Here is a 16,433-nt window from a genome sequence, read left to right on the forward strand (position 1 = left end):
TGATGGTGATGCTGGTGCTGATGATGTTGGTGATGCTAAAGTAGTAGTGGTTGTGGTGGTGATGGTGGTGGTGATGGTGATGGTGGTGATGGTGATGCTGGTGCTGATGATGTTGGTGATGCTAAAGTAGTAGTGGTTGTGGTGGTGATGGCGGTGGTGATGGTGGTGATGGTGGTAATGGTGATGATGGGGGTGGTGGTGATGGTGGTGATGATGTTAATGGTGATGGTGGTGGTAGTGATTGTGGTGGCAGTGGTATTGATTGTGGTGATGACAGTGAAGATTTTAGAAGATACATTCTGTTTTCAAATCATTTTAGTATTTTGATATGGAACCTATATGTGATCATTGCATGGTCCAACAAGAAGCTTAAAGTATTGACTGTCAGTGTGACATTTAGCCCATTTGTGCTTCAGTTTGCCATGTGTAAAATGGGAGTAATACTGGTATTGACCTCACAGGGATATCTGCTATGGGGATAAAGTCAGTGTCACTGACAAATAGCTTGGAACAAAGCGTGGCACATAGTAAGCACTGAATAAAATCTTAAGTATTATTACTGATAGCATCATTATTCAATGTGTTTATGTACTTTTCCAAACTAGTCATGATAAACTCTGGAAGTTTAAGAGTTGTTCCAGGATATCTAGGTTACTTTTTCTTCTACAACCTGAAAGATGCAATCTAGCCAGGCATAACCCCCTCCTCGTAGCCAGGAGTGAACTGAACATCTCCACTGCCCCATTCTCCTTAGAGGTGCCACATTCTCCTTGGTCTCAGCTCTCCAGTCTGGAATGCATGAGAGCAGGGAGCTGGGAATCAGAAAGGCCAGGTTCAGAACAAGCTTCTGTCATTTTCTAGCTGTGTGACTTTAGGCAAGCTTCTTCACCTCTCTGAAGTCCTGTTTCTTCATTCACAAAACAGGGATAAAGTTTCTACTTCGTGTGACTGTTGAGAGGATTCAACATAATTTCTATAAATCATCTACTCTAGTGTCTGGCATATAACAGGTGTGAAATAACTTAATATTATTATCACTAGGAATTAGCCCAGGTAGTGCCAGCTTCTTCCCCAGGTACACATAGTCTCTTTTCCCTCCCCACATCTGCTGCCCCATGGCATCTCCCTCCAGTGACCTTAAGACATCAAAAATGCTAAAACGTATGGGGGAATGTGGAGGACTCTCAATGCAGAGGTTAAACTCCCAGATTCATCCCCTGCTACTCCTGAGGTCCTTCACAAGGAGGGCTTGGAAAGAAGAAGCTGACCCTTCATCTCCCCAGGATTCTCCGGAATTCTGTTTCCTAAGGATCTGAAACATGACATCTTCTCTGATTTCTCCCCGCAGGCAGCCCCGGTTACCCAGTGTCTGCCTTAGAACATGAGGACAAAACCAAATGGGCAAAAAGGTGAGGTGGAAGCGAAGGGGAAGCACTGAGGGATGGGCCAGGCTGGAGAGGGAACAGGGTCTAACTGGAGGAAAGAGTCAAGAGAAGGAACCAGCCCAGTCACACTGAAGCTGGGAGATGGAGACTCTAGGAGCAAGTCTGGAGTCCCCACCTAGGACAGGGTGGGGGAGACGTCAAGGGAAGAGCGGCCATTGGCTGCTCCATCTGCCAATCAGAGCCAATCAATGGAAAGTAGCCTGGGGCGGGTCATAAATGGAGCCCTGTGCTCTAATTCTGAGGCCTCTTCTCCACAAGCAAACCTGCTTCTGACTTCTCCCTTCTCTTAGCTTGATGCCATGGCACCACCAGAGAAGATGCAAAGATGAACATTGCCAGTGATGGGGAAACTGAACAACCTATAATTGCCCAGCAACCAGGAATTTATTAAATGGACACTGCGCAGTTTGCGCTAATCTGTCATGGTTAGAAACCACGCTGGAGAAAGGTGTTCACTGATGCAGGAAATGCTTACAACTCATTGTTAGGAATGTATAATGTAAAACTGCACCTGGTAGGACCATCGTTATGAAGAGGGGAGATTAGCTGACTACAGTTGTATGTATACACACACAGATACTTATATATGTGCATACATACACATGTATGTGTGCGTATACACATATATACACCCCTGTACAAAAACATGGAAAATGTTAACTATTAACAGTCTTATCTCTTAATTTTCTTCTTTGCACTTTACTGTATGTTCCAAAGTGGTTTTTTCTCCCCCTCACAAAATGTATGAACTGTTTTTATAATCAGGAAAAAAAAAAAACAATAAAGTTATGGACCCAGCAGTCTTCACTGTGCCACTCTGCTCTACTAAAACCCAATAAAGTTAAAACATTGCGGGCAGGAAGAGCCAGCTCCAGTTTTCAGCACCTCCCGCCCCTCTTCCCCCGCTAACAGCTCATCCTCAGATGGGCTGACCAGCACTGTCTTCTGAATCAACTTCGAGGTGTGCCGGCAGATTGAAAATAGGTATGTGCATACTTTTATGCATCTCGGTGCCATTTCTTTATATTCTGCCCATGAATTTCTTTTTTGCATTGTCTCTGTGGTCACTTACTTAACCACTAGATCTATGGGTCAAAAAATGCATAGATTCACAGATATTTCCAAAACCACCTTATCTGAATGAAAGAAAACCAAATACATCCTGAGTTAACCACTGCATGTACCCATCAGCAGAGGTGGGCATTTTACTATTTCTATATCTGAACCTGTATTTCCCCACCTTACAGTCTTTTTTTAATTAAGATTTTATTTATTTATTTGGCAGAGAGAGAGAGAGACAGTTAGAGAGGGAACACAAACAGGAAGAGTGGGAGAGGGAAAAACAGGCTTCCCGCTGAGCAAGGAGCCCAACGCAGCAGCTCCTAGGGTCATGACCTGAGTGGAAGGCAGATGCTTAAGGACTCAGCCCCCCAGCCACCCCTCCCCACCTTACAGTCTTAAGTAAGACTGTTGAATTTAACCTAAAGACTTTTCATTATTGTTAAAAATTTTTATTATTTTTTGTCAAAGGTAGATCTATATACAGTAAAATGCAGAAATCTTACATGAATAAGTCAATGAGTTTTGGTAAATACATACACTCATATAACTACTATCCCAATAAGATATGGGATGTTTTCTGCATCCCAGAAAGTGTCCTTGTGCACTATTTAAGTTATCCCCCAGCCACACACCCCCAAACAGAGGCAGCTCCTTTTGTTGAATTTCTGTCCCAATAGATTAGTTTCATCTGTACTTGAACTTCATCTAAGTGGAATTATAAGATTTTATTCATTTATTTGACAGATCACAAGTAGGCAGAGAGAGAGAGAGGAGGAAGCAGGTTCTCTGCTGAGCAGAGAGCCCGACGTGGGACTTGATCCCAGGACCCTGAGATCATGACCTGAGCTGAAGGCAGAGGCTTAACCACTGAGTCACCCAGGCGCCCCATCTAAATGGAATTATAGAGTATATTCTTTTGTTTCTGGCTTCTTTCACTCACCATGTTTTTGAGATTCATTCATGTTTTTACATGGGCCAACTGTTCATTCTTTTATTTTGAGGAATAGTATTCTGTTGTTTGTATGCTGTAACACTTTGGTTATCCATTTACTTGTTGATGGGCATCTAGGTTTGTAGTTGTTGTTGATGATGGGCATTTGAGTTGTTTCTACCTTTGTTTATTATGAATAATGCTGCTATAAATGTTTATGTACAAAAGTTTGTGTGGGACCTTTGTTTTCATTCTTCTCGAGTAAAAATTACAGGTGGAATTTCTGGGTCATAGAGTGGGTATTTTGTTTAACTATACAAAACCGCCACACTGTTGTACAGAACCCACAGTTGTACAATTTATATCCCACCAGAAATATACAAGAGTTTCAATTCCTCTACACCCTCTCCAACATTTGGTGTGCTCAGGCTTTTTGATTTCAGCCATTCTGACAGATGTGATAGGGCATCTCATTGTGGTGAATTTCATTTCCTTGATGTCCAGCAGTGTTGACCACCTTTCATTTACCTACTGGCCATTTGAATCTCTTCTTTTGTGAAATATATGATTAAGTCATTTTCCTCATTTAAAAAATTAGGTTATTGTGTTATTAACTGGTAATAATTCTTTTTATAGTCTAAGTTCAAGCCCCGTTTCAGGGATATATATATTTATATATATTTCTTCCAGTTTATGGCTTGCCTGTTTATTTTCTTAATCATGTCTTTTGATGAACAAGAGTTTTTAATGAAAAAAAAAACATATGATGCTTACTGTTGTGGATGTTCTGTGAGAAATCTTTGTATACCCACAGATATTCTCCTAAATTCTCTCCTAGAGCAATTCTGCCTGATAGAAAAATAATGCAAGCCAAATATGTAATTTCAAAAATCTAGGAGCTATAATAAAAAAAGTAAAAAGAAACTGGTGAAATTACTTTTAATAACAGTATAGTTAAAGTAGTATATCTAAAATATTATCATTCCAGCAGGTAATCCATATTAAAAATTATTAATGACATCTTTTATCCCTTTTTTGTACTGTAAATGTAGCACATATTTTTTTTAAAAAGAATTACTTATCTATTTGAGAGAGAGAGTGCAAGCAGGAGAGTGGGAAGGAATAGAGGAAAAGGAGCAAGCAGACTCCCCATGGAGCAAGCCAGATGCAGGGCTCTATCCTGGACCCTGAGATCACAGCACTAGCTGAAATCAAGAGTCAGATGTTCTAAATGACTGAGCCACCCAGGCGCCCCTAGTATAGCATGTCTTAAATGCCATGCGTGGCCAGTGGCTACCACTGGGCAGCACAATTATAAAACCTCTATAGTTTCACTTCTACGTTTATGATTCACCTCAGACTAATGTTTTGCATGTGACATGAGAAAGGGGTCAAGGTTCATTGTTCCCAAACCTTGATCCACTTGTTCTATGGCCATTTGTTAAAAAGTCCCTCCTTCCCCAACTGAATAGACTTGGACCTGTTCGATTAGCTATATATACACACTCTAATTAGACTGTGTTCTCTTCCACACCACAGTGTCTTGGTTTCTCTAGCTCTGTAGTAGTCTTATTTCTCCAACTGTGTTCTTCTTTCACCAGACTGTTTTTGCTATTCTAGATCCTTCACATTTCTATGTAAATTTTGGAACCAATTTGCCAATTTATGCATGTATACATATGTATGTACTGACTCGTTTGGGAACCTTCCTCATAGGTTTGGTTTGTCTCCACAGGGAGATATCATGTCCCACTGCTTGACTCCCTTCTGAACCCAGAAGTCTACCTCTTGAGCTTGGCTTTCAAGGGCAGAGGAAGACCTAGTGGGAAGGATGTTCCAGGAGGAGGCATGTCAGCAGGCGAGAGTGAGGGCTGCTGCTGGAACCCTCCAGAGTCAGGAAAATTCTCAGGAAGACTTTTCTGCTCAGAGCACAGGGATCCAGCATGTGGTCAACATACACTTTGTGCCAGGAGCTCTGACTGGATTTTCCTACTGTAATTCCCACCAAGAACTTGCAGCTAGGGGTTCTCATCACTCTGTTTCACAGAGCGGGAAACTGAGACACTGAAAAGTAGGGATTGATCTGTCACTTGCTTAGTAAAGGGGTGGCGTGTGGTTTTGAACTTGAAACTGTTCCTAAAGCCTGTGTTCTTTTAGCCTGTGTTCTAAAGCTGTGTACTTACAGCTCATCGCCTGCAGGCCTTTTAATTCCACAGGAATCAGACTGACTTTTTCTTTGCCCCTCAGGGGCCAAGATCCCCCAAGCCAGGGCTTCGTCTCAGCAGGCTCTCATTTGTGAATCTTGATCTCGGAGTATTCAATACCAGTTGGCACCTGTTCCCGCCGGCCCCAAGTGTCTGTCCCATGAAAGCTGAGGGATGCATAATGGAGCTCTTCTTCCTCCCCCAAGGAGAGGGTAGCCGCATCTGGGGGAAGGCTGCCTACCCAGGATTCAATCAGGGGACCCTGAGTGGAGGGAGAGAAAAAGGAGTCAGAGCAGAATGATGGGGACAGGATAAGACAGAGAGTACCCAGGAGGGAGACCCATGAATTCTTTCATCCATTCATTCCATGTACATTCTCGCATTGGTGGTATAGTGGTGAGCATAGCTGCCTTCCATGTACATTCTCGTGGAATCTCCTCCAGGCATACTTTCCTCAAATATTTAATACATAGCACTTTATTTGGTGCTTGTGAATCTCATTAACTTCCCATAACAACCCCATATAGAAGGTATTATTGTCCTTATTTTATCACTATGAAAATAGAGGGTAAACCAAGGAAGTAGCTTGTTCAAAATCCCTGGTGAAGCCAGGATCCAGTCCAAGATCTTCCTGACCCCAAAGCCTGGTGTCCTACTGAGGCCCCCCTGTGCATGCAGCCCTGAGCTGGACACTTTAATGCATATACCAGACATAGGCCCTGACCTCTTGCAACTTACTCTTTTTTTCCCCTTGCAGCTTACTTTTTAACCTAGGGAGGAGGCAAGAAGCGAGATAAATAAATAAATATATAACTGTGAACAGGAACTGGGTAAGGGAGAGAGAGTTACAAAGCCTTGATTTGGGTATAGCACCTGTCCTTAGGAAGCTCACAGTTTGGTGGAATGTCAGTCAGTGAAAGAAATCATGTCCCTGTGAAATAGGCAGAAAAACAGCCCCTCCAAAATGCCCACATCTTAATCCCTTGGAATCTATGAATATGTTATCTTATATGGCAAAAGGGACTTTGGGGATGGAATTAAATTAAGCATATTGAGATGGAGAGATTGCCCTGGATTATCTGGATGTGGTCACAAGGGTCTTTCTCTTTACAAGTGAAAGAAGGCAGAGGCAGATTTGAAGATCCTTCTGGCCTTGAAGACGAGACCAGGGCCATCCAGTCGCCTCCAGAAGCTGGAAAAGGCAAGAAAATGCATTCTCCCCTGGAGCTTCCAGAAGGAACTCAGGCCTTCTTGCCAACACCTTGACTTTAACCCAGTGAAACCCATTTTGGACTTGGGACCTCTGGAATGGTAAGATGATAAAATTATGCTGTTGGAGGCCACTAAATGTATAGCCGTTCATTACTGCAGAGTGACAGGTGCTGACCGGGGTTGGGAGGCACCCATCTCTGCTGCCCCCTCTAGATGAGAACGCTTTAGGGGCACCTGAGTGGCTCAGTGGGTTAAAGCCTCTGCCTTCAGCTCAGGTCATGGTCCCAAGGTCCTGGGATGGAGCCCTGTGATCCCAGGATCCTGGGATCAAGCTCTGCAACAGGCTCTCTGGTCAGGAGGGAGCCTGCTTCCTCCCTCTCTCTCTGCCTGCCTCTCTGCCTGCTTGTGATCTCTGTCTGTCAAACAAATAGATAAAATCTTTTTTTAAAAATCTTGTTATTCAAAAAGGAACCCTCTTGCAGTTTTGGTGGGAATGCAAACTGGTGCAGCCATTGTGGGAAAGAATATGGAGATTCTTCAAAAAAATAAAAATATAATTATCATGTGAAAAAAAAAAAAAAAATCTTGTTATTCAAATTAACACACACACACACTTCCTGACACTCCTGTTATCAAGACCTCTGCTTAGTGAAATCTAAATGTTCCCTTTTCAGTTCCTGCCTCTCTGGACTTTGCAACAGCAGGTGACCCCATTGCATGTCTTCCCTAAATAAAAGCCTTTCTTTTCTTAATCACAAGGTATTCATCAACTGACCTGCCAGACACTTTGCTGGTTGCCCTCCATTTCCCTGAACTCTAAGTAGGAGAGGGGCCCCAGACTCTTTCCTTCTTCAGCTTCACCTTGTGACCTCATCTACTCAGTTGTCTTCATGTAGTAGTCTTATTTCTTATAGGCTAATGGCTCCCAAAGCCTTACCACCAGTCCATTCCCTCTCTTGAACTGTGGCCTTTGATCTGATGGTGTAGTTAAAATCCCGTTTCCCTTGTCCAAAACACATATATTCCAACTGAACTCTTTCTCCCCCAAATCTCTTCCTCCTACAATTTTCTCAAGCACAATGATTGATGCCTCCACTCTTCTAGCTACTCAGTGAAAAAATCTAGGAGCCATCCTGGACCCCTTTCAGTCAGTCATATCCCACCCCTAATCCATTAGCAATTCCCATTGGTTTTAATTTCAGACTTCATCAGGATGCAATCATCCCATCTCTCGTGCCATCCTGGTTCTGGTCATCATAATCATCTCATACCTGAATGCTTCTCCAGCCTCCTTTCTAACTCCCCTGCTACGACAGTCTCTTACACATGGTAAGCAGGGGGATCTGTGAAAATGAAAGTCATGTCCTTCTTTTTTTTTTTTTTTTTTTCAAACATCTCCAGATGCCCACAGCAGACTAGGTGTGCAGACATGATTTACACATACCCTGACTTCTCCAAATTCATTTCCTGCCTGTTGGTACTTGCCTCCCTCTGTCTAATTGCACAGACTTCCTGCTGGTCCTCCACTCACTGGTCTGTATCTTGTTTCTGAGCATTTGCACCTGCTATTTCTTCTGCCCAGAGTGCTCTTTGTGCACAATAGATTGCAAAGTCTTAAGGGTCCTTCATGTCTTTGCTTAATCATCACTAACGAAAACCACAAAACAACCTACATAATGGCACAGAATGTTTGCAAATCATGTATCTGAAAAGATGTTAATATCCAGAATACATGAAGAACTTCCATGACTCAACAACAACAACAAAAAAACAACCCAGTTATTTAAATGGGTAAAAAAAAAACCTTGAATTAGACATTTTGCCAAAGAAGACATAGAAATGGCTAATAAGCCTACGCAAGACATTCACGAGTAATCATTAGAAAAATGCAAATCAAAACTACAAGAGATATCCTCTCACACCCATGAGGATGCCCACTATAAAAAGACAAAAATAGGGACACCTGGGTAGCTCAGTTAGTTAAGCATCTGTCTTTGGCTCAGGTCATGATCTCAGAGTCTTGGGATCAAGCCCCAAGTCAGGCTCAGCTCTCAACAAGGAGTCTACTTCTCTCTCTTTCCCTCTGCCCCTCCCCTTCCATTTGTGCTTTCTCTTACTCTCTCTCTCTAATAAATAAATAAAATATTTTTAAGAGGCAAAAAATAAAAAACAATAAGTGTTGGTAAGGATGTGGAAAAAATGAACTCTGTGTACTGTTGGTGGGAAAGGAAAATGGTGCAGCCAAGAGGCAAGGGAGTATGGTGGTTTCTCAAAAAAGTTAAAATAAAAACTCCCATGATCCAGCAATTCCACTTATGAGTATTTATCCAAAAAAAAAAAAATGGAAAGCAGAATCTCAAGAAGATATTTACATTGCCTTGTTCATTGCACATTATTTACAGTAGCTAGAGGTGGAATGATCCTAGTATCCATCAGCAGATGATGGATAAAGAAAATGATAAAGAAAAATGTGATATGTGATATGTGAAATGTGATAAAGAAAATGTGCTATATATATACAACAGGATATTATTCAGTCTTTAGAAAGAAGGACACCTTGCGGCACTTGGGTGGCTCAGTCGGTTGAGTGTCTGACTCTTGATTTCAGCTCAGGTCATGATTTCAGGGTTGTGGGGCTGAACCCCACATTGGGCTCCTTGCTCAGTGGGGAGTCTGCTTAAGATTCTCTTTCTTTCCCTCTCTGTCCCTCCCCCTTACCTCACACTTCTCTCACTCTCTCTCTCTCTCAAATAAAAAATAAATAAACCTTTAGAAAAAGGACATCTTGTCACAGGCTACAGCATGGGTAGACTTAGAGGATAATATGCTAAGTGAAATAAGCCAGTTGCAAAAAGACAAAAGCTGCATGGTTCCACTTACGTGAGGTATGTAAAGTCATCAAACTTGCAGAAACAGAAAATAGAATGGTGGTTTCAGGGCTGGAGCGGCAGGGGAAGTGGGTTGTTGTTGTTCAATGGGTACAACATTTTGTAAGTTTGTTTTGCAAGATGAAAATGTTCTGGAAATCGGTTGCACAACTGTACATTTACAGATGGCTAGGTGGTAAGTTTATCAAAATAAAATAAAGAATAACAACAACAATAAAACATAAGCCATCTCCCCATCATTCCCAGTTTCTGTGCCCTGCATTGTCCCCAAAGTACAGGTCTGTCCTTTCCATTGTAGTCACTTATTTGTGGTTTGGTTGTTTGATTGATTGGTTATATCCCTATGTCTAGACTAAAACTTACTGAGCCTGAGATGGAATTTTTTTCTTTTCTTTTTAAAAAAAAATACTTTATTTATTTGACAGAGAGATAGAGCCAGAGCACAAGTGGGGGGAATGGCAAAGGGAGAGGGAGAGGGAGAAGCAGGGAGCCTGATGTGGGACTCGATCCCTACCCTGGAATCATGACCTGAGCCAATACTTAACTGTCTGAGTCACCCAGGTGCCCCCCGCCCCAGATTTTTTTCATAGATGAATCTTTGGCAGATGAAATGCCTGTCAGTTGGCACATGCTCAGTAACATTTCCTGAATGAATTAATGAATGGATGCCTACATGGCACTTTGCTCAAAATCCTGCAAAGGCTTCCAGTCAGGCTCTGAATATAAATGGATGAAAAGTGTGATATTTACATTGGAGCCTGAAGGCCGAGCAGGAATGAAGAAGTGGAAATGAGAGGGTAAAGCATCTGAGGAGAAAGGAACAGCCCATGCAAAGATCCAGGGGCACAAATAAACCTTGTTCAGAGAAGTCGATGGAGTAGAAAGTAAGAGTGACTTTCTGAACCATTTGGAGCTTGAGACCAAAGAAGACATGTGTGCCCCTGAAAAATGTTTTTGTATATTTTTAATGGTTATTTTTTCACATTAAAATAATTGAAATATTATTGCAAACTTGAAGATTGTGTGTAATAAAACATTACTTTCTGTTTAAAGATTTTATTTAGAACCAAATCAGCATTTTTGATAATTTTGCTTTTCTGGTTTTGCTGAAAGCAAATGTAGAGAGGACATTTTTATTTTTTTATTTTTTTTTAATTTATTTTTTTTTAAGATTTTATTTGTTTATTTGACAGAGAGAAATCACAAGTACACTGAGAGGCAGGCAGAGAGAGAGAGAAGGAAGCAGGCTCCCTGCTGAGCAGAGAGCCCAATGCGGGACTCGATCCCAGGACCCTGAGATCATGACCTGAGCGGAAGGCAGCGGCTTAACCCACTGAGCCACCCAGGCGCCCAGAGAGGACATTTTTAAAATCAACTTCTCCCTTCTCTGGTTTTCATTTGAGAATGCTGCGATGTTTGACAATTTCTCTAAACTCAATTATGATCTTATGTAATTTTTAACTAACTTTAGTCTACTGATCCTGTCATTCTTTAGAGTTTTTTGGTATTTTCCTTATCGTGGTTTTTTTGCCTTAATTTTGCTTTTTTAAAAAATAGTAAATTAAGACATTATTCTGGATTACTGATATTTTTCAGCACTACGTTAAGTTTTGCATCTGCAGCAAGTTCTTCCCTCACTTCACCCTAATCCTAGTCCTTCTGGAGACGTGTTTGAGAGGTCGGAATATCCCGGGCTGCAGGGTAAGGATTTTGGACTCTATTCTCTGGGTGAGGGGTCCACAAACTATAGCCAGCCCATAGATCAAATACAGCCCACTGCCTGTGTCTGTAAATAAAGTTTTATTGGAACACATCTGTGCTCATTCATTTACATATGGTCTATGGCTGCTTTTACTTGACAACAGCAGAGTTGAATGCTTACAATTGAAGGTAAAGTCTGCAAACCCCAAAATACCTATATGGCCCTAGATTAGGAAAAAGTTGCCAGCCTCTGGTCTAGACAGTGGAGACAAGCAGTTCAAACGCAGAGGAACTGAGTAGTGATGGTTTTTAGATGACTGCTTGGTGTAGAACAAGGATGGTGAGAGGCAAGGAGGTGAGGGGGTCCAGGGAAAAGATTCTGAAGCCTTGGCAATGAAGGGAGTCAAGATGGGAGGAGGTGCTGATGTTAGCTGTCCTTAAGAGGAAAAATAGACAAGACATGGTGAATTTAGGGTTTTAGGAGAAGAAAGGGAGGACAAAGAGAAGGTGACTCCTCCATGCCTGGCCTGAAAGAAAGAGGAGGGGGTGGTTGTGCTGTCACAAAGAAGGGGAATCCTTAAGGAGAAAGAGGAGGAGATAAGGAGAGCAACTTTGGACCATGCTGCGCAACAATCCTGGGGGCCATCCTAGGGGGAGGTGTCCAGGATGGATGCTCAATGGCAAGTCGCCCAGGTCACTCACCTGAGAGACTGACCTTGTGACAGTGTTTACACCTTCCATGCCCATGTTCCTGATGCTCATTGCTGACCTTGTGGCTTTCTTCCTGCAGAACCTCACTCTGAGAGAAGAGACCGGAGAGCCTTTCAGTCTGGTCAGTTCAGCATGCTATAAGCAGACTGACTCCCTCTTCTGTTCTCTCTCAAGGGCTGGAGGGTAATGGAGGTAGGAGAGTGGTGGTCCCTTTCTGGAGACCCCAGTGTTGAGAATGTAGGCTTCCCCATCCACGACAGTGGGGCCAGAGTTCTGTGACAGACTCACCCAGGTGCCATCGACCTCCTTCCTGCCCTTGCTTCAGGGTCTTGAGCCATCCAAGTCCCTCTATTCTGGGCCCACCTGCCCTTTCCACCCCGGGGCTATCCCTCCACCCCCAGGGTCAATGCTCACGCTATGACGATGATGCAGAGACACAGGAAGAATAAAGCCATAACACCTGCTCCCCCAGCAGCCCCCAGCAGCCTCTCAGAAAAAGGCCATGCTTTTCCTGCAGACAGATTGGATTATTGGTGATTCCTCTCCAAGAACTCGGTACAATCTCCCACTCCCTGTAGGACCCCAGATTCCCATTTTCTAGCCCCTCTGCCAGACTCCAAACAGGGGCACCCGGATCTTGGGGAGGGGATTAGGGCCAGGTGAGAGAAGCAAACAGATGCTGGAGTGCAGCCTGTCTGTATTTAAAATGTGGATATTGGGTTCATGGTAATATTTATTTTGCATTCATTTATATTTTTAAAAACACTGCAATGCAGTATTACTTCTCATTACTGAGGTTTCGGAGGCTTCTCCTTGAATTTTGTGCTCTGGTGAGTGCTTCACTTGCCTCACCTTCCTCCCTGTCCCACAAATCAAGGATCTGTGTCCCTGGACACACCTGTGCAGGCCCCAGCCCCTCTCTTTCAAGACCCACTTCCTTCCCCTCCCAGGCTTCACCCTACCCTACAGCCCTGGTCTGGCAGGAAGAGGACAATGAAACTATAGGTGGCAGGGAAAATCTTGGCCTCACAGGGGAGCACAGACCAGAGTTGAGCTTCCCTGTAAGGCTCAGAGGCTGCTGGAGGTCCTGGGGGCAGTGCGATTGTTCTCCCCCAGCACCCCCTTACACACACACAGGTGCACTCACTCTGCAGGGAGAGCCTCAGGAAGACATGCTGAGAGCCCAGCAGGTTTTGAGCTCGGCAGGTGAATTCCCCTTCATCTTTCTCCTGCACTCGAGGCAGCTCCAGCACCCCAGGGTTCAAGGGATTTGAAGAACACAGGGTCAGGCTCCCCCGGGCCCAATACAGCCTGGCAGGGGGGTTGCTATTGACAACACAGACCAGGTGCAGGGACTGGCCCTCCAGGACTGAAAAAGACGAGCCGTTTTCCAGGGCTGTGGGTGCTGGAGAAAAAGAGACAGAGAGTCAGAGAGACAAAAAGAGAGAGCGAAAGCAGGATTTGAAAACAGACTGGATGAGGGGACAGAGAAACAGAAGTAGGTTGAGGTGCAGGAAAAGGCATGTTTTTTTCCCCTTGTTGGTGGGAATGCACCCTTGTCAATCCTCCATTCAGGACAACTGGCCACATACCTCAACGTGGAAAGAACATAAAAGCTACATTTTGCTTTTAGGGACTTATCCCCCAGACATACATATACAAAGTTGTGAAAGGAGATTACTCATTGCAGATTACTCATTGCAGCCTTTCAGCTAATAGAATAAAATGGATGCCATGATCTCCCATCGGAAGACTCAGACAGAATCAGAATCCATCCACGGGAAGGAATACCGCACAGTCTCGGAGGAGATCGAGGACAGTCTGTACTACTGATATCAGAGGACCCCTTAGATCGTCCAGGCAAACACAGCAAGACTCAGAGCAGCCTATGGACACTGGTCACTTCCCAGGAGGAGACTGGGCATCTGAGGACAGACTCTGTTGTGCATTTTGAATATTTGTCTGTGTGACTGCTTTACCTGTTCAGAAGTACTTAAATAAACAGTTGCTAGGGAGGATAAAAGATGAATCAGGAGTCAGGAGATGCATGATAAAGGGCAGATGTGCTGTGTGCACGTTGCCCTGTTCTCCTCTTCTGATAACAGAGCTGGGGTGGGGGGCGGTGCAGAAGTGGGGGAGGAGGCAGCTGAAGGGGACAGTTGCTCACAGCAACACGGAGGCTAGGAAAGGGGATGACCCTGGCCCTGCCCTTGCTCCCCACACCCCAAGAGGAAGCTCTATCCTACCTGTGCCATTTCCCTGGGAGACAGTTACTGTCAAGTTCTGCGGGGAGTCTGGGACAGAAAGACATGGAGGATTCATGTCAATGGGGAGGACTGGTAGACATTGGCCCTCTGTCCCCAACAGCTGCATAAGTGGAGAAAGAATGGAGACAGGTGTCCTCCTGACCCTCTTCCAGTCCAGATTTTGGGAACAACACCCAACGCCCCAGGCCCTGACCCCCCACCCGCTGCCCTCATGACCCCATCAGGGACCCAGGGATTCCTGGCCTGGCTCTCACAGGACACATTGAGGTGGATGGTCTTCACTGTGGTCACTCTGGCCCCAGGCAAGGTCACCTGACAGGTAAGGGGCATGCCATGGTCCTGGGGCCGTGGGGTGAGAGTGAGCACGGAGGAGAGGAGAGTCCTGGGGCCCAGGGAGGTGAGGGCAGCTGACGTCCAGGAGAAGATGGGCGGCGTGCTCCTCTCACAGGCCCAGGGCACAGAGCAGGTCAGGTTCCTGGGGTGTCCAGACTCCAGGGTCCCCGGGATGAGGATGTCAGGTGTGTGGCTCAGAGCTGTGAGGAGAAGGGGAGACAGGAGAATCAGGAGGAGGGTCCGAGGTGAGACCCTGAGAGAAGCCTCAGGCTTTGGTCCAGCTCCTGCTTCTGAACCTTGACATGTGTTACCTCTAACCCCTCCCAGGAAGGGGGAGTCCCATCCCAGCTCTGACCGAGGAACCCCGTCCTTCCCGGGTGGCCTTTCCTGGGGTCTCCTTCTTACCTGTCACTTGCACGGAAAGCACTTTCTGTTTATAACTGCAGCTCGCAGAAGACTGTCTCTCCACCCTGAAGAAGTATGTCCCCGAGTCCCTTCTCTGTGCATCTCTGATGTCCAGGGAGCAGTTGTAGGCCCGGGGGTCCCCAAGGAGGCGGAATCGGCCCTGGGTGTCCTCCCGCACTTTACGATCTGGGTTGTTTGTCGCCACTGGAGCATCGTGGTGTACAACAGCCCCTTCCTGGAACCAGTAGCCGAGAGCTGAGGTTAAGTCAGACCTGCAGTTCTCAGGGTTCCAGAAGTTGCAGGGCACAAACACACACAGGCCCTCTTGCACAGTCACCAAGCCATTCACTTGCAGACTGTAAATTTTCTGGACCCCCTTCTCAGGCCACCTCTGGCCATCAGCCCCCTCCCTCCTCCAGAGCAGGGCCAATAGCAGCAGAAGCATGTCCGGCATTGGCAGTGCCAGGGTCCCCAGAGTGTCTGTTTCTCGGGGTTGGTCTCTCAGGAACTAAAAGTTGCAAGAATCAGAGGAAGCCCCAGGAGGAAGATGCAGGTGATGTCAGAACAGTGACCCTCGTCAGAGGAGGAACTTCACACCTAGACACTGTCAGGTCCAGGACAACCATTGGGAATCAGTCATCCGCCACCACATGTCCACTCCTGGGGACCCTGGGCCAGGAGGCCAAAGAGGGTGAGAGCCCTCAGGGAGCCAAATTCACCCCCTGTGCAGGGCTCGAACCCCATCTCCCGTCTCCCTGCTGATACCCTCTGGGGTTGTTTTCCACAAAGTGAAAATGGGTCCCTTCTGGCCAGATCCCCTGAATCTCAGGCTGTACATATCTGTGGAAGTCAGCCCTGCTGGGGGCAGGACACAGGGACTCAACAGGTGGGGGAGACCAGGCCTGGGGGCGTGAGGAAGCCAACTGTCCTCCCGCCCTTGGCATCCACGCAGGGGGCATCCCCTCCCTGCTCATGAAGTCACAGACTAGCCCCAGCCGCTGCTCTGAGAGTCACTGTCCAATGGGGAGATGATAAGTGTCCGGCACCTGGAGCCCCCTGTCACAGGGGCCAGAGGCAGAGTGAGGGGCTACTGTCCCCCCACATGGGAGGTTGTGTCACAGGAAGCTTGGGCAGAAGGGACACTCGGGCAGTGGAGGTGAAGACTCCAAGAATGTTGAGGGGCGCCTGACTCAAAGGAGGAAGGGGAACCTGAGGCTGTGGTTGTAAGCAGGGTTGCTGTGGGGAGAAGTGCAGAAGAGAAGGGGAGGATTTTG

The 16,433-nt window shown here is 45.5% G+C and overlaps 2 protein-coding genes across 3 annotated transcripts in view; one reads left to right on the forward strand and one right to left on the reverse strand.

Annotated features, from left to right (window-relative positions):
• The window catches only part of CEACAM18 (CEA cell adhesion molecule 18), a 9,838-nt gene extending 7,444 nt beyond the window's left edge, over window positions 1–2,394 (forward strand). Inside the window, exon 6 of the mRNA XM_059383374.1 lies at window positions 2,358–2,394. Coding sequence (XP_059239357.1) covers window positions 2,358–2,394 — 37 coding nt within the window. The remainder of the gene's footprint in view (window positions 1–2,357) is intronic.
• A 1,791-nt stretch (window positions 2,395–4,185) lies between these two features.
• Window positions 4,186–15,619, reverse strand: LOC132005954 (sialic acid-binding Ig-like lectin 8). Of its 2 annotated transcripts, none has more exons than XM_059383477.1 (7): window positions 15,160–15,619; window positions 14,676–14,954; window positions 14,401–14,448; window positions 13,302–13,559; window positions 12,569–12,665; window positions 12,146–12,242; window positions 4,186–5,904 (listed from the first exon to the last, which is right to left on the reverse strand). In XM_059383477.1, exons 1-7 carry the CDS (start codon window positions 15,611–15,613, stop codon window positions 5,728–5,730), a joined length of 1,410 nt encoding a protein of 469 aa, XP_059239460.1. In that variant the 5' UTR covers window positions 15,614–15,619; the 3' UTR covers window positions 4,186–5,727. The 2 variants fall into 2 exon arrangements, with proteins under 2 accessions (XP_059239460.1, XP_059239461.1); XM_059383478.1 differs by lacking the exon at window positions 4,186–5,904 and adding an exon at window positions 10,116–11,879.
• Window positions 15,620–16,433: the final 814 nt, after the last annotated feature.

Source organism: Mustela nigripes, chromosome 17, assembly GCF_022355385.1.
Source record: "Mustela nigripes isolate SB6536 chromosome 17, MUSNIG.SB6536, whole genome shotgun sequence".
NCBI lineage: Eukaryota > Metazoa > Chordata > Mammalia > Carnivora > Mustelidae > Mustela > Mustela nigripes.

Bases quoted from the DNA above. Each gene is read 5' to 3' on its own strand.
- LOC132005954 (XM_059383477.1), bottom strand. From the start codon at position 15,613: ATGCCGGACATGCTTCTGCTGCTATTGGCCCTGCTCTGGAGGAGGGAG. The intron at 14,955-15,159 runs GTAAGAAGGAGA...TTCTCCTCACAG, and splicing joins GCTTTCCGTGCAAGTGACAG to CTCTGAGCCACACACCTGAC. The intron at 12,666-13,301 runs GTGAGTGCACCT...ATCTGTCTGCAG, and splicing joins CCTGAGGCTCTCCCTGCAGA to GAAAAGCATGGCCTTTTTCT.